Source organism: Nuphar pumila, chromosome 16 (genome assembly GCF_984573655.1).
Source record: "Nuphar pumila chromosome 16, dmNupPumi1.hap1.1, whole genome shotgun sequence".
Lineage (NCBI taxonomy): Eukaryota > Viridiplantae > Streptophyta > Magnoliopsida > Nymphaeales > Nymphaeaceae > Nuphar > Nuphar pumila.
This window is the reverse complement of record NC_143264.1, coordinates 87,133,545-87,158,063: the sequence shown is the minus strand read 5'-3', so window position 1 is coordinate 87,158,063 and position 24,519 is coordinate 87,133,545. Positions and strand designations below refer to the sequence as shown.

The following is a 24,519-nucleotide window of genomic DNA, read 5'->3' as shown; positions in this document are numbered from 1 at the left end:
CGCTTAACTTCTCGACAAGCAATCATCCACAAACATATGGTCAGACGGAACGCGTTAATGCTTTGTTGGAGGAGTATCTCAGGCATTACGTGCTGGCCAATCAGCAAAACTGGGTGGATTTGCTGGACATTGCGCAGTTCTGCTACAATCTACAACAGACCTCCACGACAGGTCAGAGTCCCTTTGAGTTGGCAACAGGGCAACAACCCTTCACTCCTCATGAGGTAGTGAAGCAAAAGGACCAAGGTCGCTGTCCTGCGGCATACCGGTTCGCAAGAACGCGGCATGAGAGGAAGCGACAGATGAAAAAGTGGGCAGACGAGAAGCGTCGACCACTTGAGTTCCAAGTTGGGGATAGAGTTTTGTTGAAACTCACTCCCCAGATTTGGAAAAAGATCCTAAGGAAGGCAGCACATAAGGGACTCATTCCTCGGTATGACGGACCTTTTAAGGTAACCAAACGGATTGGACGTTCGGCTTATAGGCTGGAACCTCCAGAAAGGATTAAGGTACATCCAGTGTTCAACATTAGTTTCCTTAAGGAGTACCATGAAGACTTGGAAGAACCTTCGCGGATGGTGCCACGGCGTGCTCCACCAAATATACGAACACAGTTTCAGAAGCAAGCTGAGTTCATCATGGACCGAAGGGTGGAGGGCCAAAGCAAGAAAAATCGAAGGACTTACTTCCTTGTCAAATGGAAAGGGCTGCCAATAGAAGAAGCAACGTTGGAGAAGGACACTACTTTGTGGCAATTTGAGGATCTGATCCAAGCCTTCTTAAAGAAGATGAACCCGACGAGGACGTCAGATTCATTTGGTGGGGAAGGCCTGTTAGACCCTTAATATCGGGCGCGGCATGCGCAGCATGCGCGGCGCGCGCGGCATGCGCGGCATGCGCGGCATGCGCGGCATGCGCGGCATGCGCGGCATGCGCGGCATGCGCGGCGCGCGCGGCATGCGCGGCATGCGCGGCGCGCGCGGCATGCGCGGCGCGCGCGGCATGCGCGGCGCGCGCGGCATGCGCGGCGCGCGCGGCATGCGCGGCGCGCGCGGCATGCGCAGCGCGCGCGGCATGCGCAGCGCGCGCGGCATGCGCAGCGCGCGCGGCATGATTGGCGCGGGCGCGGCATGCGGGACACGGGCGGCAGGCGTGGTGCGTCGGACGTGACGTGCGCAATGCGGATTACGAGGCGGCATGCAATTCGAATGGCTAGTGCGGTGAGGAGGTGCCTGCACTTGCAAAGGGGTGTGACCCAAGTGGCTGTTGGTGGCAAAGGGGTGTGAAGACACCTGTGTTTGCAAAAGGGTGCGACCCAAAGGATGCGTTGATTGGCATGTCCCTTTGAAAGCTATAAATGTGTAATGTCTGGGCTTTGCAAGAAAAGCAAGCCAGACCAGTGATTGTATTTTATGTGAATAATACAAGTGTGGGTAATTGGTTGCATTCGGCTTGTGTCAGAAAAAGACTTCCGTTGCTGTGAGGCTGAACGAGGTCGGGGCGATCTCGTGTCGGCGCAAGGTAAACTTCAGAGGTTGAAGTTTAAGCTTGTGACAAGGGCGATCTCGTGCCTGCGCAATGTACTATTGTACTGTATTGTACCACTCGTACAACATATAAATATCAATGGAAAGGGGAGAAGACATCATTGCCGCCCAACATTTTTTTCTCTCTTCCCTCTTACCTCTCTCTCTATCTCTTGCTACGATAGTAAGGTGACTCCCACATCTGATTTCTCACATGGAGGACCCGCCCCACTGGAGTCCCACTCCAGCTGGGACTGTGCAGAAAAAACCGCCCCAGCCTGGAGTCCTTCCCAGGCTGGGACTGTAGTAGGTCAACCAGCCTAGAGTCCCATCTAGGCTGGGACATCCCCTGAGTAGAATTACCTTCTTTCCCCTTGTAGCCCTATAAATAATTGTATTCTGTTAGATTTTTTTTAATGAAGTTTTAGAGTATTCTCTCAATTCTTCGTTCTTGTTTGTGTGAGTGTCAGCCTTCCAAGGGAACATTTCTTCTCCCTCACCTGCCCATCATCTTCCGCTCATCGCCGGCCGGAGGGAACGCTATTCTCCCTCCTCGCCTCCCTGTCATGTTAGTGTGAGCCAACCTGGAGAGACGTCTCTCTCTCTCCCAGCCAATTCCCCCTTAACTGTGTCCCCTACCCTAGGACACACGCCTTCCCCCTTCTCCCTGCACGCCTGCTGCGTGTCTGTCTCCTACCCGGACACGCCGACCCTGCCCCGTAGTTGCTGCTGCTGCACCGTACCAGCAGCTGCCCAGACCTCGCCCGGCCCCTTAGCCGTGTGCACCCACCTTCCCACGGAGTTGTGCCCTGATCAGCGAACCCGGGTCCACAGGATTGATCTCCATGGGAGTTTGGATCCTAACAGGTTCACTGACTCAAGTAGAGAACCCAGAATATAAATGACCATATGCAACTTAAAAATAGAGGTGTTTATGGATAAATTAGTGACTGATTTTTTATTTCATGAACATGGATAGGATAGGTGTGCTGGTAGTAGAACCACACTGTCTTATGTAAGGAATCTCAATTTCAAATCCATTTGGAAGCCAACAAGAAAGAGGCAAAGAGCTCTAGAAAAAATCTATAAAGCATTCCTATTCAAATCTAAATAGCAAAACCGATAATGGAATTTAGCAGAAAGCTAACAACTTCAAGTTTGAGTTTTATTCTAAACTTCTTTCTCAACAGCCAAGCTGAGGATAACCTTAGGTAGGATTTGAGACTGACATTAGTAAACAAAGCATGCAACTCTATATAGACGGCAATGATGTTTCACTCAATTTTCTTCTTCATTCATTAAAATAGAAACTTCTAGACAAATTTAAGAAACACTAGGAGAATAAAATAGAAACATAGAAAAAAAAATGAAAAGAAGCAATGCAGTTTCAAGGTACTAAATAGATAGAACATGATAAAGAAAAAAAAATCAATGAATCATGTCATGGAATGGAAACAACTATTATTAACAGGCTCTCTTCGTCAGTAGACAATAACAAATTGCAAAGAAACTAACCCGTTCCAGCAGGTTTTGCTCCCCAAGTAGAACAGCTGAGTTTACAATGCACCTGCGGCTGACTATTTCTAAAAGAAGCACTCCAAAGCTATAGGTATCAGCTTTCCTAGTTAACTTCCCATGTAATGCATATTCTGGTGCTAGGTAACCCCTTCAGGATTAAGAATTCACAAAGCAGAGAAGACAAAGGCTGTCAGAAGTATGTATAGCTGCAGAATTCAAGCACTCAGTAAATTTAACTATTCATTCTTATATGGACTCTCCGCATATCATGTTCAAACATCAAGTCATAAAAACAAGCATTCAAAATGATATCCAAAAGCATATGCCCAAGAATAAGCGAGCATACTATGCAAAATCCAAAAGCATATGCTGAAGCAGTAGAGATGCATCAAACACAATGATTTCAAAAACCAACCATGGCAGGTAAGAGCAAGAAAGATGCCACTTCCAGCAACCAAGCACACCATCAATGACAAAGGATACACCTTAAAGATGAGAGGAGAGATAAGGTGAAACTTACAATGTTCCAGCGACACGTGTGCTGATATGTGTAATGTCATCTGGAAAAAGTTTAGCAAATCCAAAATCTGAAATTTTGGGATTAAGATTCCTGTCAAGAAGTATATTGCTAGCTTTAATATCCCGGTGCACTATGTGTGGTTTAACCTGCTCATGAAGAAAAGAAAGGCCACGAGCAACACCAAGACAGATATTGCGCCGAACCATCCAGTTGAAATCGATCCCATCATATCCATCATCTGCCATGAAGGTGGAGAATTATGTATGTGTATGTCTAAGCATTCAACTAAATGAGGTTAAAGTTTAATTGCATTTTGCAACACCTGTCTGTTCTTGTATATGACTATGGCTGATTATAAATTTATAACAATAAAATAAGTATCCGTAAGAACTTACCAAGTAATGTTTGAGAAAGACTATGATTCTCCACATAACCATAAACCAGCATTCTGCTCATTCCATCCATGCAGCAACCATGTAGCTCAACAAGGTTTTCGTGCTTGATGTTAGAGATGGCTGCTATCTCGCTTAAAAATTCTCTCTCCCCTTGTTTCGCCTCAACAGAAAGCACTTTTACAGCAACAACAGTGCCATCCTTCAGTCTTCCCTGCTGATCCAGTCAAAGCTTATTAAGAATTAAGCAAACTGAAACAGCACAGTGATCTAGCTGGACAACACAAATGCAAAAAAGTAAAAGTACAAACCGCAATAATTGCAAACCACTACATTGATTAATATTACATAGAGAAAATGATAAAAAACAAATCTTCAAGTGCTCATCTTGTACCAAATTGATTAGTCTTTGATGGCATCACAGCAACAACCTAGCAAGAACCTCCAATCAAATCTTAAAGATCACATATAATAACAGTCGGTGATCAGGGCAAAAAGAGGAAAAGGAACTTAGACAGTGCATTCCACCTCTCGACACAAAGAATGTGAGTTCTTCAAAATTAACAATCCAAAGAGTTGTGTCCCCTTTTGTGTTTAAAAATATGTACCTAAATACATAGAGATTTGAAAAGTCAAGATATGTTTCTGGTTTGTCCTTCGGATCAGATCCAACTATGGCCCTCCTTAAAGAAGATGGGTCAGAGATACAAAAGATTTCACGTACATGGCAATGGGGGTAGTTTTGATCCAAAGAATCCAAAGTAAATAACTATACTGTTAAGTTGTTTTCAGGTTGGATACCTCTCTCTCTCACAAGATTTGGTAGATATTAACCTCCAAATGCCTGTTGGATTGGACCATGTGGTAGGATGGAGTTGGTTTTTGACTAATGTGGTGAGGGTGGAGCATGTGATAATAATGGAGAGGGAGGACTTTTCAGGCAACGTTGGAACAGACATGGTGGGTGATGAGATTTGGAAAGCATGGAAGGGCAGAGATGGAATAACCAGTTATATAAATGGTTCTCTATGCTCTCATTTAGTTACTTAAAGAAACTAAACATTGAAGATGAGAATGGCCTAACAGGCAAGCTTTTCTTTTCTTTTCTTTTCTTTTTTTTGGCTAAGCTAACAGGCAAGCTTTTGATTCATTTATACCTAATGATTTACATATGGGATTTGTTTACACAAATGCACACACATCACACATGCATGCTCACGTGCACACTTAGAAGGATTTAGTTTTTATCATCATATGTTCACTTTGTCACTTCAACTTTGTTCTCGCAATCATTGCCCTTGAGTAGTAGGTGTGGGAAGTTCTGTTGCAAGACATGGGTACGAAAACAGGGTTTTCATGTCTTGTGGATGGCAGGATAGAGAACATTACAGCTACAGATATTGAGGGATGTGTGTGTGTGTAAAAATCTGAATTACAATTTCTGTGGAAGAAAATCCAACTAGTGGAAAAATGAATATGATATGAATGAATAAAAAAGTCTGTATTAAAATAATCATGTGAGATCATGCATAATTTATTCATTGTAAATTCACGTTTTTATGCATGATCCATCGCAAAAATGGAATAAAAACCCATTCTTATCAACGTTTTCAGGATGTTTGTTTAATTTCAAAAAGAAAAAAAATGCACATTATACTCTACCTATTTGCTTTGGAGTAGTTTAAGTCTTTTAGGAGTTTTCATTAGCATTTTAATTCTTTTAGGAATTTTAATTTCTAAAACACGTTTTTAGAATAGTTTTTAGAATTTTGAAAAATTAAAAGAAGTCTTCAGGAAAAAAAACGTATTTTGACATAGGTTTAGATTATAAATAATATTTTTTAGAGAGAGGTCGGTGTCCTCCCATTGAGAAAAATGCCAGCCGCTTCTCTCCCTCTCCTCTTCGTTCCTTCTCTCTCTCTCGTTCCGCTCGATCACCGGTTCTTCCCTGTCTCTTCCCTTCTTCGATCCTGGACCTCATCCTACTTCTGATCTTTGCTATCGTCGGAGCTTCTCACCCTGTCGTCGGAGTGTGCATTCAACCACGGGAGCGATTGCTTCTTCTTCTCAACCCCTCCATCAAAAGGGGCTGTGAGGTTCGCTTCTTCTCCCCCATCGGTTTTCTTCTTTTCCTCTATCTCTCTATTTTAGTCGTAAGTAGTTCAGATTTATTGTGTGCATCATATTTTATTTTCAGCATTATTGGTTCATTTAGATTAGTCTCATTTCATGTTTTTTTGTTTTCTACACATTAGATCAAAATACGTTATATCATATAATAGTTGTCGTTTTACTTTAGTTAATGTTCGTTTTAGAAGACGCAACATTGTTCTTTCTAGAGGTCAGAAACCGATCCGTGCATTCGCGCTGATCAGTCTGGTGAAACAACAAACGACCAGCGTGAAGTGCTGGACTCACACAGATCTTGATTTGCGTTGTTTAATTTTCTAGACGTCTGGTCTGACCACGCTGTTCACATTTGATCAGAGTTGGCGTGAGTTCTCGAATTCTGTTCTTTATATTATTTTGATTCAATCGGATTCAAGGATTGCACGTCTTCTGTTTGAAAAAGCGGCTTATTATAACGTGCAATAACCTGATTAAATGTATCATTTTTGGGAAGATTGAAACCCACCCAGCGTGATCGTTGGATAGGTTTCAACCTGATCAAAGTGAATCGTTAATCATGATTTAACTGTGTAATCTGGTCAGCGCCTCTTTATTCATAATCAGGTTGTGCGTGAACCAGATGTTGACAGCGTTAATCACGATCTAGTGTGATTAATGCATATCAAGTTCTCTCGGCCAACATTGTTTGACTTAGCTGTGTTAGTTATACAACAACAACTACGCCTTCATCCCAAAACAATTGGGGTCAGCAATATGAACCAAAAAAGAAAATCATTTTGGGTCTTCCACATGAATCCTTCTCCTTCAATCATTTCTATCAAATGTCATGTCCTCGGTGAGGTTCAAAGCATTCATATCCTTTCCTATCATCTCCATCCAAGTCTTCTTAGGCCTACCCCAACCTCTTTTAACTAATATATTTTTCCATTTCTCCATCCTTCTAACTGGAGCATCATTAGGCCTTCGCCAAATATGTCCAAACCACCGTAAACGATTCTCTCTCATCTTATTTTCAATGGATGCAACGCCTACCTTCTTACGTATCTCCTCGTTTTGAATCTTATCTTTTATTGTATTTCCACACATCCATCTAAGCATACGCATCTCAGCTACACTCATTTTTTGAATATGATGTCTCTTGGCAGCCCAACATTCCGTACCATATAATAAAGCGGGCCTAATTGTCGTCCAATCAAACTTTTCCTTCAACCACAATGGCATTCTACAATCGCACAACACTCCAGTTGCACTTTTTCATTTCATCCACCCAACCTTTATCCTATGATTTACATCTCCATCAATTTCTCCATACTTTTGAATGATAGATCCCAAATATTTGAAACAGTCATCTACCGATATTTCTTGCTCACCAAGCTTCACTAGACTCCCATCACTACTTCGTTGCTTACTAAACCAATGTTCCATATATTCTGTCTTACTCTTACTCAACTTAAAACCTCTTGCTTCAAATGTCTGTCTTCATAATTCTAACTTAGAATTAACCCCAGCTCTAGACCCATCAATCAAAACAATATCATCAGCAAACAACATACACCACGGCACATTTTCTTGAATTGATCTCGTAAGATCATCCATCACTATAGCAAATAGGAAAGGGCTTAATGCAAATCCTTGATGTAACCCACCCGTTATAGGAAAATTGGTTGTCACCCATTCACAAGTGCGGACATTGGTTACTACTCCTTTGTACATATCTTTAATTATATTAATATACTTGCTAAGTCACACGAACTTGGCTAGGGAGGTGACACACCCGAGTCGACACGTCCCGACACGAGTGCGGACACGGGTGCGGCTTCGAACTCAGCCTGGACTCGGTCAACGCCGAGTCGGACTCGGTCAACGAGTTGATGCCGAGTCCGTCCACATTTTGGACTCGATCAACTTTGACCGAGTCCAAAAATGTCCATTTGTCCCTAAAAAATGAATTTTTTTATATTTTTTATTTTAAAAAATGCACAGCGCACAGTGTTGTGCACAGTGTTGTGCACAGTGCTGTGCACAGACAGTAGTTGTGTTGTGCACAGTAGTTGTGTTGCAGTCACAGTCTGTGACTGTGCACAGTCACAGACTGTGTTGTGTCTGTGCACTTTTAAAAATATATATATATATATATATATATATAGCCGAGTCCCCGTGTCCAAAAATTTTAAAATTGCGCCGCACCCGTGTCGCACCCATGCGACATAGTATACTTGAGAGAAAAACATTTCTTCATCATTATCCACCAGAGAACATCCCTAGGTACTCTATTGTATGCCTTCTCCAAATCAATAAAAACCATATGCAAATCTTTGTTCCTCTCTCTATATCTCTCAATAAGTTGTCTAAAAAGATGTATAGCTTCCATAGTTGATCTTCCAGGCATAAAACCAAATTGACTCTCCGATATCATGACAACCTTCCTCAACCTATACTCAATCACTCTCTCCCAAAGTTTCATAGTATGACTCATGAGTTTATACCACGATAGTTTGTGCAATCTTGTATAACACCCTTATTCTTATATAGAGGCACCAAAGTACTCTTCCTCCACTCATTAGGCATCTTATTTGTCCGTCAAATCTTGTTAAAAAGATTTGTCAACCATTCTAAACCTTTCTCACCCAAGCATTTCCAAGCCTCGATAGGTATACCATCTAGGCCAACTGTCCTTCTTGATTTTATTTTCTTCAAAGCCTCTGCAATTTCTTTCTTTTGAATCTTGCACATGAAGTCACGATTCATCTCATAAAAAGGAATGGAGAAGTCTCCAAGATCCTGAGCATGACTTTCATTAAATAGCTTATCAAAATAATCTTTTCATCTCTCCTTAATCTCCTCATCTTTGACTAAAACCCTTTGCGTTTCATCTTTGATACATCTAACCATACCCAGATCCCTCGATTTCCTATCTCTCATCTTTCCAAGTCTATAAATATCCTTCTCGCCCTCTTTGGTATCCAACTTGTCATAAACCTCCTTATATACCTTATCCCTCGCGTTTCAAACTACTTTTTTACCTTCCTTCTTTGCTATCATATACTTCTCCAAATTCTCATTATCACGACTCTTACTTAGATTTCTATAACACTCTCTTTTAACCTTAATAGCTAATTCTCATTAGTTGTGTTAGTTAGTTCAGAAAAAATTTATTTTAATTGTTGTAGTTAGCATAGGTCGGCTGTTAATTCTTTTGGTAATAATAGTAGACTGCGAACCTCAAACAGTCCATGCATGAACGTGTGCGAACGATTCATGTCAATTAATACAATTCACGCATCAGCGTGATTGACGTTAATCAAATTATAATTTTTTGAGATTGCAGCAAGTGTGTTCAAGTTAGTTAGTTTAATATGAGTTATTAATATGTTTTATAGTTTTAGTATTACGGAATCCTTGTAGATTAGATGCTAGTGTGTTTTAACTATTTTCGCAATTAGTTAGTTTTGATTTCATGTTTTTCTTGATCATTAGTTAGTTAGAGTTTGTTTTAATTTGTTTTGGAGTTAGTTAGAATTTTAGTTCATTATATTGTAGTTAGTTTGTTACATCAAATTAGTTATTTAGTTTAGATTTAGTTAGTTTTAATTATTGTTTCTTGTTTTTATATAACTAACATTCGTTTTAGAAAGTGTTCCCTATGTTTTCTTTGTTCTGTGTTTTTAAGTTTTGCAAGGAAGGCTTTCTTGTAATAAAAGGCCCCTCGAAGAGCCCCTGAAAGGATGTGCCCCTTAAAAAGAGACCTTTAAGCCTGATGGTTCAATGGTAGCATCCAAGCAAACAAAAGAGGTTATATCACAAGAGAAGAAGACCCTTGCAGATTTTAGTTTTCTTTATTTTTATTTTTTTAGGGCCACTGAGCCATTTACTATAAGTTGGGTTGCAGTAAGGCCTTTTTATTTTTTTAGCCCTCCGCAGAGGGTAGCACATTTTAGTTTATTTATTAATTTTATTCAAGGCAATAAAGATCGTTATTGTGTGGGGTACAAAGTTTTTTTTTTTCACATTCCCTGTGTTCGATCCGAACTTCACCACTAGTGTGAACGGAATTTGAAATTTGATGCATGGTTTACACAAGCGAATTTTATTGAAAAATATCTTTTAAAAATACTTTTAAGAAAAGTTGCATCAAATTTTTTGTGCCGCTGTCGAGGAACGGTGCATGATCCATATGCACCTACCTATAACCCGGGATAGTGAAACCACCCTAACTTTATGTGGAGAAATCCACACAACTCATCCTCCATTCCTTCTCAGACACAGGTCAGACCAGGTAACTTCCCACAAAGTTACCCAAGACCTACATTCTCATGGGCCCCTTCCCAGTTTAGTCTGCCTCCTCCTCAAGAACACACATCGAGTCAATCTTTTCAGGACAAGCTCCTCGAGGCCTTTTCTGACATAAAGCCCAACATCAACTTCTACACGCAGTCAATAGCCAAGCTGGAGACTCAAATGGGATAGATGATTGAGGTCGTGAGCAGGCGCCACAAAGGGAGCCTTCCTAGTCAGTCTGCTGTCAACCCGAGGGACAAGAAACCCATGCATTATGGCCTGCACATAAATGACTCACATCACGAGCAGGTTCAGGCTATTACTATCCTTAGGAGTGGGAAGGAATTTCATGGCACTACGGAGACGCACCACAGAGACGACTGAAGAGTTTCACAGGTTGAAGAGTGATCAATCGGTCCCCGGAGACTTACCCCCAAGAAAGTGGGAGGGCTCCACCACCTGAGCTTTCCATATCATATATACCCAAGGCCTCCTTTCCAGAAGCTTTTGAGAAACCAAAATTTTTTGGCAAGCATGGGGCAAAAATGGAAGAAATGCTTGAGATATTCAAGCACGTTCACATTGAAAAAGGTGAACAGTGTTTCGGGTCTGGATCCTATACCAGACCCAAGTTCATTCATGTATAAGTCCTCTGTATTTTTAATGGTATTTTTACTTTTGCTCGGGGTTCGGATATTACACCAGACCTGACCCGACCCACAATGTAAACTTAAGCATATTAATACAGTCATTAGGTCACGATTTCATAAAGAAAATTGTGACAGTCGCAATCACCACTTTGGGTTCTCTCTCTCTCTCTCTCTCTCTCTCTCTCTCTCTCTCTCTCTCTCTCTCGCTCTCTCTCTCCAGGTACAGATGAAAAATTTTCTTACAGCCGATAGCACATCTCTTGAAATAAAAGGAATAGGATGTTTTGAAAATTTTCAAAAATCCAAAAATTTTTTGTCCCAAAAGTTAGATATATCCCTAAACTTAGTTTGAATCTTTTATCTGTCTCGCAAATCTCTGACTATGGATGTAATATCTCATTCTTTTGTCATGGTTATTAGGTACAGGATCGTTAGTCAGGAAAGCTGATTGGGGAAGGCCATAGAGAAGGAGGACTCTATTACGTGGACGTTTTGAAATTACACAAGAATGCATTTTAATATAATGTTCAGAAATTAGAATTGAATTTATGACACAAAAGACTTGGCCATCCTCATATGTCTAAAATTTAATATTTTCCAAGTTTGATAAAATTTTGTAATTCTAAAAAATTTTCTTGTAAAGATTGCATTCTTGGCAAAATGAAAAGATTACCATTTCTTAGTAGAACTTTTGTTTCTTCACGACCACTTTAATACATTCAGATGTTTGGGGCCCGGCACCAGTTATTTCCAAAGGTGGTTATCTATGTCACTGGGATTCGGCTAGCAGGGTGCCGCAGCCGCGTCGACGCGACTCGACGCGGGTGCGGGTGCGGTCAACCCGACCCTGGGTGCAGCCAGGGTCATTTTTGTCCATTTTTTTGGATTTTTTTTTATTTTTTTGCCCTATGAAATGGGCTGCAGAATTTTAAAAAAAAATCTTTGGGGGGGCGCTGCCCCCCTATAACCCCCCGCCAGGAGCGGACCCCCCCTAGACCCCCGCCCGCTGACCGCGCAGCGGGACCCGCGCCGGGGGGAGCCCCCGGACCCCCCTTCCTCAAGGGCAAAAACAATGAATCAGGCTCCACAACTCATCACTTTCATCTTTGGGGACAACCATATAAGATAAAAAAATGGTAAAAAGTAAGTTGGGCATAAATGTCATGGACCTTAACAGCTACCATACATTCATACATATACACTATACATGATATATATATTACATTTTTGCCCCTACCGCACCCGGTTTTTTTGGAAGTGTTGAATCCCTGCACCCGCACCCATGTGACATAGGTGGTTATGCATATTATGTCATTTTTGTTGATGACTTTTCTAGACATACTTGGATTTATTTTCTTAAACATAAATCTGAAGTCTTTGCTAACTTTCAAATATTTCATAAAATGATTAAAAATAAGTTTCAAAATGATATTTTCATTTTTCACATTGATTCAGGGGGAGAGTTTATGTCCAAAGAATTCAAAGACTATCTCAATTTACAGAGTGTTACGCATCAAAGATCATGTCCACACACTCCACAACAGAATGGCCTAGTGGAACGCAAACATTGGCACATTATGGAAACAATTAGGAACTTCCTAATTGCAAATCAAGTTCCAAAAAGTTTGTTTGCTGAGGCGGTCTTAACTGCCACCTACCTTATCAATAGGCTGTCATCTTCCTTATTAAATAATATAACTCCAATAGAAAAACTTGTTAATTTAACTCCAGATTATTCTAGATTAAGAGTCTTTGGATGCAAATGTTTTGTTTTCACCAACAAAAATGACAATCTCTCTCCTCGTGCAATCCCATGTCCTTTTTAGGATATGCTGATAATCAAAAAGGCTACAGGTGTTTCGATTTTCAAAATAACAAATTATATGTGTCAAGAAATGTATCTTTCTTGGAAAAAGAAAGCTTCTTTGAATTTGAAAAACAAGGATGTCACTGAATACTCGTTTTTAATTGATCTAACTTCAAAATCCAATGAATGTGATTTTGAATGTGACCTTGACAATGATCAAAGTTCTATTGTTGTTGAAAATGATGATAATGAAGAGCAAATCCATAGGAATGTTAGTCTACAATATTCAAGACGTAGAGAGCAAAATCTTTCATGTGCATTAGAAAAATACATTGAAGTTCTACCCAAAAGTACGTCTAGAATTTCTAGACATCCTGAAAATTTTGTGTCTTACGAATCTTTTTCACCCACATATAGGACAACTATTGTATTAATATAATCATATGTTGTACCATCATCCTATTCTCAAGCCAAAAATCATATAGAATGGATAGAAGCCATGAAAGTATAATTTGATGCATTAGAAAATGTCAACACCTGGACTATTCAAGACATCCCTGCAGGTAAGAAACCTATAGGTTGTAGGTGGGTATACAAAGTCAAAACCAAAAGTGATGGAACCCCGAAAAGGTATAAGGCTCGTTTAGTAGCAAAAGGATATGCCCAAGAGTATGGCATCGATTAAGAAGAAACATTTGCTTATGTAGCCCGAATGACTACTGTCAGAACTTTAATAGCCTTGACCTCCATTAGAAAATAGTCTATCTTTCAATTGGATGTCAAAAATGCTTTCTTGAATGGGAATCTCGTTGAAGAAGTATACATGGAAGCTCCGCCTGATATTAGCATTTCTAAGGGTAAAGCTCTTCGTCTAGAAAAAACTCTTTAGGGTCTTAAACAAGCTCAAAAAGTCTAGTATAACCGATTTAGTCATGTTATGTTTGATATTGGTTTTCAACCTTATTTAACTGACACTGCTTTGTTTGTTAAGAAATCTGATGCAGGCATCATTATTCTCCTTCTCTATATAGATAATATGATCATCACCGGAGGCGACAAACAAGGAGTTGCAAATATCAAAACTCTTCTTAAAAAACACTTTGAAATGATTGACTTAGGTTTATTAAAATATTTTTTAGGCATTAAAGTCGCTTATTCCCCTCGGGGGTATTTGATATCTCAATCTAAATTTGCTCTTGATATTGTTTTCAGGTCTGGAATTACAGATGATAAGAAAGTAGACACTCCAAAAGTTGTCAACGTTAAAATGAAAATTGATGATGGAGAACTTCTTGATGATCTTACTCCTTACATACAGCTTATTGGAGCTCTTTCTTATCTTTTCATTACTAGGTCAGATATAGCTCATATTGTTCATACAGTCAGTCAGTTTCAGCATGCTCCCACCTCTGTGCATATGGGAGCAGTTTTGTGTATTATTAGATACTTAAAATCCTCTCTTTCACAAGGACTCTTCTTGCATGCTTCATCTTTATTAAATTTAATTGCATACACTGATGCTGACTGGGGAGGTGATCCCAATAATAAGCACTCCACTAGTGGTTTTTGTGTATTCCTAGGTGAAGCCTTAATTTCGTGGAGGTGCAAGAAGTAGCAGAAGATCTCTCTTTCCTCCACCAAAACTGAATACAGAGCCATGGCAACCACCACTATGGAGGTTGATTGACTCAGACGATTGCTAGCGGATATGGGAGTTGAAGCAACGCAAGCTTCAAAGATGTGTTGTGACAACAAAAGTATAATCTACATTGCAAGCAACCAGACATTCCATAAGCGCACCAAACACATTTAGATAAATTGTTATTATGTCAGAGAGGAATACTTATATGGAATCAATGATCTGTCATATGTTACATCAGAATATCAATTAGCAGACTTCTTCACCAAGCCTCTCGCTGCTCCCAGATTTCACTTTCTCTTAGACAAACTTTCGCTTATTATACCGTAAGCTTGAGGGGGAGTGTTAAAATGTAAATTATAATACATATATATAATAATATTATTATTATTTAATATTATTATTATATATATTTTTTCTTTTATTATTTTTTATTTATCTTTTATTTTTTCTTTATTTTTCTTTTAGCATTTAGTTCAATAGGAACTAGATATTTCATCCAGTCAAGTTTTTTGTTGGAACTAGACTGTGCTATAGTAGTTGGACTCTAGTCCAACGGCTAGAATAAGAGTCGTTAGACTAGAGTCCAACGGCTAGAATAAGAGTCATTGGACTAGAGTCCAACGACTCTTTTGGAGAGCTCAAAATGAGCTCTCCTCTCTCTTCTACTATTTTGTATATATAGGGGTGAACCCCTCCAATATAAACTCCGCCTGTGTATAACTGTTTAGTTATACACTGTCGGTCCCAAGCCTGGATAAAGGAGGAGGGTTGCGGTAGGCCTGTGACAGCCAGCATAAAAACTTAGTCATACCCTATGAATATGAACCAATATATCGCCGACCCCAATTGTTTTGGGATGAAGGCGTAGTTGTTGTTGTTGTTGAAGTGTTCTTCCTTTTATACCCTTTAAGGGTCATGCTTGTAGTGTCTCCAATAGACACTTGTTTGTGAGTTGTTCGTGCATTTGTAGAAGACCACCATTTCATTATAGTTTCAACCTGATCAAAGTGAATCATTAATCATGATTTAATTGTGTAATCTGGTCAGCGTCTCTTTATTCATAATCAGGTTGTGCGTGAACCAGATGTTGATAGCGTTAATCACAATCGAGTGTGATTAATGCAGATCAAGTTCTCTCAGCCAACATTGTTTGACTTAGCTGCGTTAGATAGTTCAGAAAAAATTTATTTTAATTTTTGTAGTCAGCATAGGTCGGTTGTTAATTCTTTTGGAAATAATAGTATATTGCGAGCCTCAATGAGTCCATGCACAAACGTGTGTGAATAATTCATGTCAATTAATGCAATTCACACATCAGTGTGATTGATGTTAATCAAATTATAGTTTTTTGAGACTGCAGCAAGTGTGTTCTAGTTAGTTAGTTTACTATGGGTTATTAATCTGGTTTATAGTTTTAGTATTACGGAATCCTTGTAGATTAGAGGTTAGTTTATTGTTTTACATTATAGATAGTTAATGTGTTTTAATGATTTTTGTAATTAATTAGTTTTGATTTCACGTTTTTCTTGATCATTAGTTAGTTAGAGTTTGTTTTAATTTGTTTTGGAGTTAGTTAGAATTTTAGTTCATTATATTGTAGTTAGTTTGTTAGATCAAATTAGTTATTTAGTTTAGATTTAGTTAGTTTTAATTCTTGTTTCTTATTTTTATATAACTAACATTCGTTTTAGAGAGTGTTCCCTGCATTTTCTTTGTTGTGTTTTTTTTGTGTTTTTGAGTTTTGCAGGGAAGGCTTTCTTGCGCTAAAAGGCCCCTCAAAGAGCCACTCAAGGGATATGCCCCTTAAAAAGGAACCTTTAAGCCTGATGGTTCAGCTGTAGCATCCAAGTAAACAAAAGAGGCTAGATCACAAGAGAAGAAGACCTTTGCAGATTTTAGTTTTCTTTATTTTTATTTTTTTAGGGCTACAAGGCCATTTACTTTAAGTTGGGTTGTAATAAGGCTTTTTTTTTTAGCCCTCTGCAGAGGGTAACACATTTTAGTTTATTTATTTTTTTTATTCAAGGCAATAAAAATCGTTATTGTGTGGGGTGCAAAAGTTTTTTTTCACGTTCTCTGTGTTCGACCCGGACTTCACCACTAGCGTGAACCAGAATTTAAAATTTGATGCATAGTTTACACAAACGAATTTTATTGAAAAACATCTTTTAAAAATACTTTCACGAAAAGTTGCATCAATGTGTATACGGACAATGGATGAGTTGTGACAGAAGCATAACATTCCACGACAACAATTTTTGTGATGTGTGTGAGTGTATATGAGTGAAATGTGCTTTGAGTAGGAAACAAGTGCAATTCTGAAAATTGAATATTAATCTCACAATTACAGGAAAAACCAAATAAAAAATCAGAAAAAAAATGTGCCTATATGTTTAATTATACATTTAGAGGATGATGAAGTTGGGGAAAATATGCAAGTAGAGGGTCATGGTATGTTAGCTCCCCATATGAAGCAGTAGACTGGTATTCAGTCATACCGCCATGTGTTTTTAATGCTGATAAGGCCCTTATGTTTTCCAGTTTGTTCTCAGATTTTATTGTTTGGTGTCTCTGCTTGTGACGTGGCAGGTTGGGAACCAAATAATACAATGCAAGCAAAAGTTAACAGCATATAAGTTATCATGCTTAGGAAGGCAGGAGGGTCAAGAGTGGAGGGTAGAAGGAATAGGAAACCCAGTTAGCCGGTAACTTTGTTAGATATTACTATGTTGGTCTTTTCCATGTTATTTGATAAAAGACTAGTAAAAGGATGCGCTTAGAGATTCCATATATTTTCAGAGCTTTGATCTAGAATCTTTAGGAGTCTCGTTAGTTGTTTCAAATTTAAGGAAGCCAGCTCCCATTATTGAAACTATTTGAGGAGCTTCCCAAGCAACTCCTCAAACTTGTATGTTATGACTGCCATTTGTTACAAATGAGTGGATGAAGAAGAATCGCCTTTTATTGCCCCAACAGCCAACAACCGGCCTTTCAAAAGTACAGGTGCTTTCTAATAAGCCGAGCACCCAAATTCTCACTAAAAAGGAAACCATGGGGTAACAAGGATAACCAATCAATTGCATTGCAGACGTAAAAACTGGAGAGGAGACGAAGATGGCATGAAGCATATAATTCACATCCAGTTCTCCTCATCCTTATTTATGTTCCCTGTTTCTTTGCCTGGAAGGCACAAAAAATGGGTGAAGATTCTCTTCAAGAGAACTGGAAGATACAACCGTGATTAACCAGTGCAGTGTCACGACAGTTAAATTAGGAATATCAGTTAAAATTCGAGTAAAGGAACGAAGAACGAGATCAAGTAACCATATGCGTGAACTGCATACATCCAATCCAAAGGAACATCAACTAGACCTTGAAGACGGAGCCAAAGCCGCCTTGACCGATCCTGTTGGATGATTGAAAGTCTCGAGTGGCGACCCTCAACTCCTTGCACGAGTACAAGCGTCCATACGCAACGTTTGGCAACTCTGACTCTACACAAGAGATAGATAAATAGGGAACGCACAGTTTCATTTATTTATGCAACGGTGATACATGACAAAGAAGGTTTAGATTGGATATGAAATTACTTACCGCCTTTAGCACCTTCGGCAAGGGGTTCCGAGGTTGAAGGATGAAAACATACGGAGAAACAGCCGGGAAGTGGGAATCCCATAATCAACCCAACCCGCTTTAATTTGTTTGCACTAGTTAGCTAGCACAATGCGACGGAACCACCCGTGGCTCTTGGAAGCAGAAGATGGAGGAGGAAAGAGATTCAACCACTCGGAACAAGCCTGAGAGTATGCTCGCTAGTAAAGCTTATCGATCGAACCGAGGGAGTAAGGCGCGATGCCAACGCGAAACATTAGGGGATTCCACAACAACCCCCCACCCTAAAGACCACTAGCGCGGTCGCTGAGAAATTGACCAGAGAATCCCTCTTCCATTCGACGTTAGGCATAAGAAAACGAGAGAAACCCCTTACGTTCTGAATATAAAAGCTGAATCCACGACACGACTGTGGCAGCTAAAATGCCCAGGGCCAACGATGACTTTGTCGATCTGGGACGAAGGATTGCCGTGAATTGCAGAGATACTGCTTCTTCTTCTTGATCGTCGTCGTTTTGGATGTGTTAGCTAGCTCCAATGCTTTTCATTTCGATCGGCAGAGGAGAAAGAAGACGGCGGGAGACATAATTATCAGGGAAGGGAAGGGGAGGAGAGAACAAGGCGGGTGAGGACGAGAGGAGGAAGGGGCTCCCTTACGGAGTTCACACGCCAAGTTTGACCAGAAATTTGCCCCTCATGTGCAACAGTAATACGGTATAGACTTCGCAATCCACAGCGTATTCATTTTTTCCCTTTTTTTTTTTGAGAGAAAGAGAAGGAGCCCAAGTTAGAAATATAGAATATAGGAGATTCGGTATGACTTTGAACTGTGAAGCGTATGAACTTGGCAGACCTGTTAATGGGCGAAAACCGTATCTCATATGTTGAATAGAATATAAGACGCGAATACATATATGCGGTTTACCTGATATCGTGGGATTAACGATTAAAAGAAAGAAAAAACTATTCTCACAATTTGTAGCTTACTATACACGACATTCAAATCTCAACACTCTCCTTCAAAATGGAGAGTGGAGATCTAAAACAAGAACGTAAATTGGTCCTTCCCCAAGGCCTTTGTAAAAGCGATCGTCAACTTGATCTTTTGTCTGAACATAAGTAGTCCTAATGACACCATCAGTGCGCTTTTCTAGAACTTAATGTCGATAGGATTTGTTCTTTCATATATAAAACATTGTGATATGAATTGCAGCTTGATTGTCAGACATTAGATCCTCAGGGCAGGTTACTTCAACTTGAAGATCTTTGAAGAGAAACTTCAACCAAGTTATTTCACAAGTAGCATTAACCATAGCACAGTATTTAGCTTTGCAGACGAATGGAAAATGATATTTTGTTTCCTGGTCTTTCATGATATTGGGCTCTTATCCAGAAAAATAAAAATGGTTCGTTACCTATTTTTGAGACTCTAAATATGCTGCTCAATTTGAATCACAATAACATTTAATGTGCTGATTGGATGAGGCTGAAAGGAGAATACCTTGACCAAGACTCTTCTTCAAATAGAGTATCATGCGTTGAGCTGCCTCTAGATGAGGTTTTCTTGATGTCTGCATGAATCTACTAAAAATATAAACAACATACATGATGTCGGGATGGGTAATATTCAGATAAATTAAGCATCCAACCAATCTACTATATGCAGAGGGATCACGTAGTTCAGTAGACGTCAATGACAACTTCTGATCCATTGAAAAGTCAATTGGCTTAGCTCCCAACATCCTTGATTCATTTAAAATGTCGAAGGCATACTTCCTTTGGGTTAGACATATTTCAGCTTTGGACCTAGAGACTTTTATACCCAAAAAATATTTCAGTAAGCCAAGATCCTTCATACAATAACTTTTGCTTAGATATTTTTTTAACTCATCAATAGTAGCATTGGCATTCCATACTATTACCAGATCATCCACATATACTAAAATGGCAACAAAAACATTATTATTGGAATACATGAATAATGAGTAGTCAACCTTAGATTGTGCAAAGCCATATTGGACCAATATAGACAAAAAATTTGAAAACTAATCTCTAGGAGCTTGTTTGAGACTGTACAAGGATTTGTTAAGCTTGCATACCATATTTCTTCCATGTGTGACAATCCTAGAAGGCATATCCATGTTGACATCCCATCCAAAAATGCATTGTAAATGTCTATTTGATGAAGGGTCCAATTTTTCATAACAACTATGGCAAGAAGGCATCTCACAAAAATCAATTTAGCAACAGGAGCAAAGGTTACATGATAATCTAACCACTTCTGTTGTGAGTAACTTTTTGCTACGAATTTGGACTTATATCATTCAATAGACCCATCAGATTTATACTTCACCTTATGGATTCATTTGCAGCCCCACAGGTTTTACCCTTTTAAGAAAAGAAGTAGCAAACCAGGTGTTCTTCTCCTCTATAGCTTGTATTTCTACACTCATGGCATCACGCCAGCAAGAATCTTGAACAGCATGTTGGAACGACTTGGGTTTATCTATAAAGGAAATGGCTAACAACAATTTTTGGTGAGATTGAGAGAATTTATTGAAAAAGACACAGTTGACCAAGGGAAATCATGTATCTCTTGATTTCGTGCTTGAAGAGATGAGAGAAACCCGTTTAGATTGAGCGGTTGTAAAGTAGAAATCTCTCAGCATAACATATGATCTTTTTTCATGAGTGAATCTTTTGATATTATGTTCAATAACTTGGGGTTCATATAGAATGAACTTAATGGTATTTTCAGGGTGAGTGTTTGCATGAGTGGGTGATGAGTTTGAACGATCAATGGACTTTGTCTCAGTAGGTGGGACATCCGTGGACCAAGGAATTGGCAATGCTACATCATTGTCACCCTCATTTATCGTATGAAGAGAAAAAACATACTCATGAAAACTAACAGCACGACTCATAAAACATCTATGAGATTCTAAATCATATACCTTATATGTTTTTTATACAAAAGGATAACCAACAAAAATACACCTCTTTAACTCTTGGATCAAATTTTGATTTATTTTGTTATGTGTTAGTGGCATAACACTGACATCCAAAAAGTTTGACATGTGTATATGTTGGTTTACGACTGAATAAGATCTCATATGATGTTGTTTTCTCTAAGTCGAGGAGTGGGAGTCTGATTTATCAAGTAGCAGTCAGAACACAATCCAACCCCCCCCCCCCGGATTTTGAATGGTAGATTGTCTTGAAACATTAAAGATCGTGCAACTTCGAGCTGATGTCTATGTTTTTGCTCAACCATGCAGTTTTGCTGAGGCGTGTACGCACAACTGTGTTGGTGATGTTCACCATTATGTTCAAAGAACTCTTGAACATCGTGAGAGAAAAATTAGATCTATTATCAATTCTAAAGGACTTAACCTGACGTTGAAACTGATTTTGAACCATATGAAAAAAAATGAATAAGTTGTTTAGCCTCGCTCTTGTGACGCATCAAATACACTCAAACCATTGAGAAAAATCATCTACCAAAGTGAAAAAATAATGAGCCCTGCTGATTGAACTTTGAAAGTAGGGTCCCCAAATATCAATGTGAACTAATTCAAAATCTTTATTGGTAGAGATTTCACTGGAAATAAAAGATAATCTAGATTGTTTATCACGATGACACACATCACAAAGACAAGTTTTCAACAACTATTTTACAGTCATATTGCATAAAAAGTTTCATACAAACATACAAAGGATGACCAAGACGTGGGAGAGGTCAATATGGCTACAATAGTTTGATAAACGTCTAGCACGTACAACCCATCTCGCTCCTCACCCACTCCAATCTTTTATCTTCAATACACGAGTTAGAAAAAAAGTAACTGAACAATTAAGGGACTTGGTTAACTGACTAACAGAAATGGGATTAAATTTGAATGATGGAATATATAAGGCATTCTTTTAAGAGATAGTGTCTGAAATGTGTATCAAACCTTGGTGTGATGAACCCACTAGAACCCGTTTGGAAGTTTGACATGAATATTAGACTTTTCGAATTTATCAAAAAAAACAGAAAAAGAAACAATGTGATCATGGGCTCCTTAGTCAGTGATCCATGTCACATGAAAAAAGAAATGAGAAGACAGACCTACAAAGTTGGTTGTTGAAGATTTACATTTGATAAAGGCCATGAGCTGGTTATACTAACTTCGAGTGAGCGCAACGGTCTGATTTTTTGCTCCCTTTACCTCGCTACCATGAGAAGTGGTTACATTGATTGATGAAGTGGATGTTGAACCGCTTGATCCTGTTTTATGCAACTGATGTCTTGGAGGGTACCCAAGAAGTTTGAAACACTTTTCTTTGATATGACCAACAACTTCACAGTGAGAACAGATGAGTCATTCGTGTATAATACCTTTACCACAAGCACCTAAATCGAACTGCATTGCGCTCACTATTGAATCTGATTGACCAACATGTGTTGAGCACGAACATAGGGCTGATTTATTAGATGTTGTTAAGGGTATGGTTCTGGCTTCCCTACTTCATTTATCTTGAATCACGAAAGCACACTTTTGTAACATATGGCAACAAATCTTGTCGTAAAATCTGATCTCTAGCTATATCGTACGAGTCATTAAGTCCCATAAGAAACTGAAACATCATCTCACGCTCTTATTGTTCCTTCAGTTGCTTGCCTTCACCACAAGTGCATGTGGGGAATAGGTTATAGGATGACAGTTCATCCCCAACACCCTTAAGTTTAGATAAATAAAAAGCAACTAGCATAGTGTTTTGACGAATATAAACAATTGCACATTGGATTTGATATATTTGAGGAGCAACACTTTGTAAAAACCACTCATTCAAGTCTGACCATACTTCACGAGCAGTTGTAGCGTAGATAACATTGTTGGCAAGATCACGAGAGATTGAATTTAACAACCATGACAAAATCATGTTGTTACATCTCATTCAATTTGGATAATTCAATGGTCTATTTTCTAGTTTAGTGCAACTTAAGGTGACATAATTGTCTCCATCGAGAGGTTGAAAAATAATAACCATTCTTGGGTTGTCCAAATGGTGAAAGAAGAAAGGACTTGCAGTTTTATTGGATCCATTTGAAGAACCAGAACCAATAACAACAATGGTATTGCAGCAAAGTGGACGTAGTCAGCACTTGCAAACACAATGCAAGCAGTCGGCACTGGCAAATTGAACATGATTTTGCTTGAGAGGCAGACGTTGGTTCATGCTAGCAGCAACACAGTGGAGGACCAGATCGTGACAACGTTCATGAAATGACAACAGAGAGAGGTCAGGATGAGTCAACACTACACATATCAACCACCAGGTCTGCAGGCAAGCAAACAGATCTCTCAGGCATCTGGCCTCGAGTGAAACACAGGAAGAACAACAAAATTGTAGAGGAACACTGCCAATGAATCTGCAGTTCAACAGGAAGATCACTGGTGGAGGATGGGAATCTAACAGTGGTCCTTGAGAGCTGAATCTGACTCAGAAATAGATGAGCAACGGAAGATCCGGTAAGAGAACAGTGAGGTTGTGCCTAGGTCGTCAATGGAAGCAGCATGAGAGCACGAGAGATCCAAGCTCTGATACCATGTGAACTTAGTAGAGCTGTTAATGGGCGGAAACTGTATGTCATATATTGAATAGAATACAGAACGCGAATACATATATGTGGGTTCCCTGATCTCGTGGGATTACTGATTAAAAGAAAGAAAACACTACTCTCCTAATTTGTAGCTTACTAATACATGCTATTTCTAAATGTACAAACGGTAACGGATCCTAGAAAACTGGATAACCCTTATCTTATACGACATCCAAATCTCAAGTCAGTATGATTGACCACGGGCCTTATGGTAATGGCCGGGGCCCCATCATCTTTGTTAGGTCGCCCCCCAATCTAGACTCTCCTTGGATGGTCAGCCATTTTTTATACGCAAAACACAACTACTCAACCGAGTCGATCTTTTACCGTACGTCGGCTCTTTTCTTTGTTTTCTTTACGGAGGCAGATGACACAAATTTGTAGTACAATAATATCATTGACCTAGAACTACAACTTAGATAACTGGAGACAAAAAGTAAAACTATAAAGAAAAAAAATCAATTAACCAGATTTGTTATATTTTAAATCACTAATTGATTTTGTCCTTTTTCGGCCTCTCAGAATGGTGCCAAAGGTGATTCCTGTCTTTGTCATATTCTTCTTTTTTTATTTTTATCATTTTTTTTTACAGGCAAGCTTGGGGTTAGGCAGAACCCCACCAATTATACATCGTATCAACACAAGGTGAAATAAGCATGTTAGGCAATTTGCTGCAATATATGCATGTGCATCTACAACACGATATTGTACACTTCGGTTTACGGGAAAGCCAACACACTTCACTACACTTTTCTACCATTCAATATCGCCAACTAATTTGGTTTGAATCATCTTGA

The 24,519-nt window shown here is 39.2% G+C and overlaps 1 protein-coding gene across 2 annotated transcripts in view; it reads right to left on the bottom strand.

The window, feature by feature from the left end:
- LOC149814007 (putative serine/threonine-protein kinase) overlaps positions 1-18,695 on the bottom strand; it is a 58,884-nt gene extending 40,189 nt beyond the window's left edge. The window contains exons 1-5 of one of the 2 annotated variants that reach the window (XM_089992495.1): positions 18,058-18,695; positions 17,836-17,957; positions 3,960-4,173; positions 3,565-3,802; positions 3,042-3,192 (exon numbers count right to left, since the gene is read on the bottom strand). In XM_089992495.1, coding sequence (XP_089848621.1) covers positions 3,042-3,192; positions 3,565-3,802; positions 3,960-4,173; positions 17,836-17,957; positions 18,058-18,139 — 807 coding nt within the window. In that variant the 5' untranslated portion in view covers positions 18,140-18,695. The remainder of the gene's footprint in view (positions 1-3,041; positions 3,193-3,564; positions 3,803-3,959; positions 4,174-17,835; positions 17,958-18,057) is intronic. The other variant, XM_089992497.1, reaches the window with a different exon arrangement.
- Positions 18,696-24,519: the final 5,824 nt, after the last annotated feature.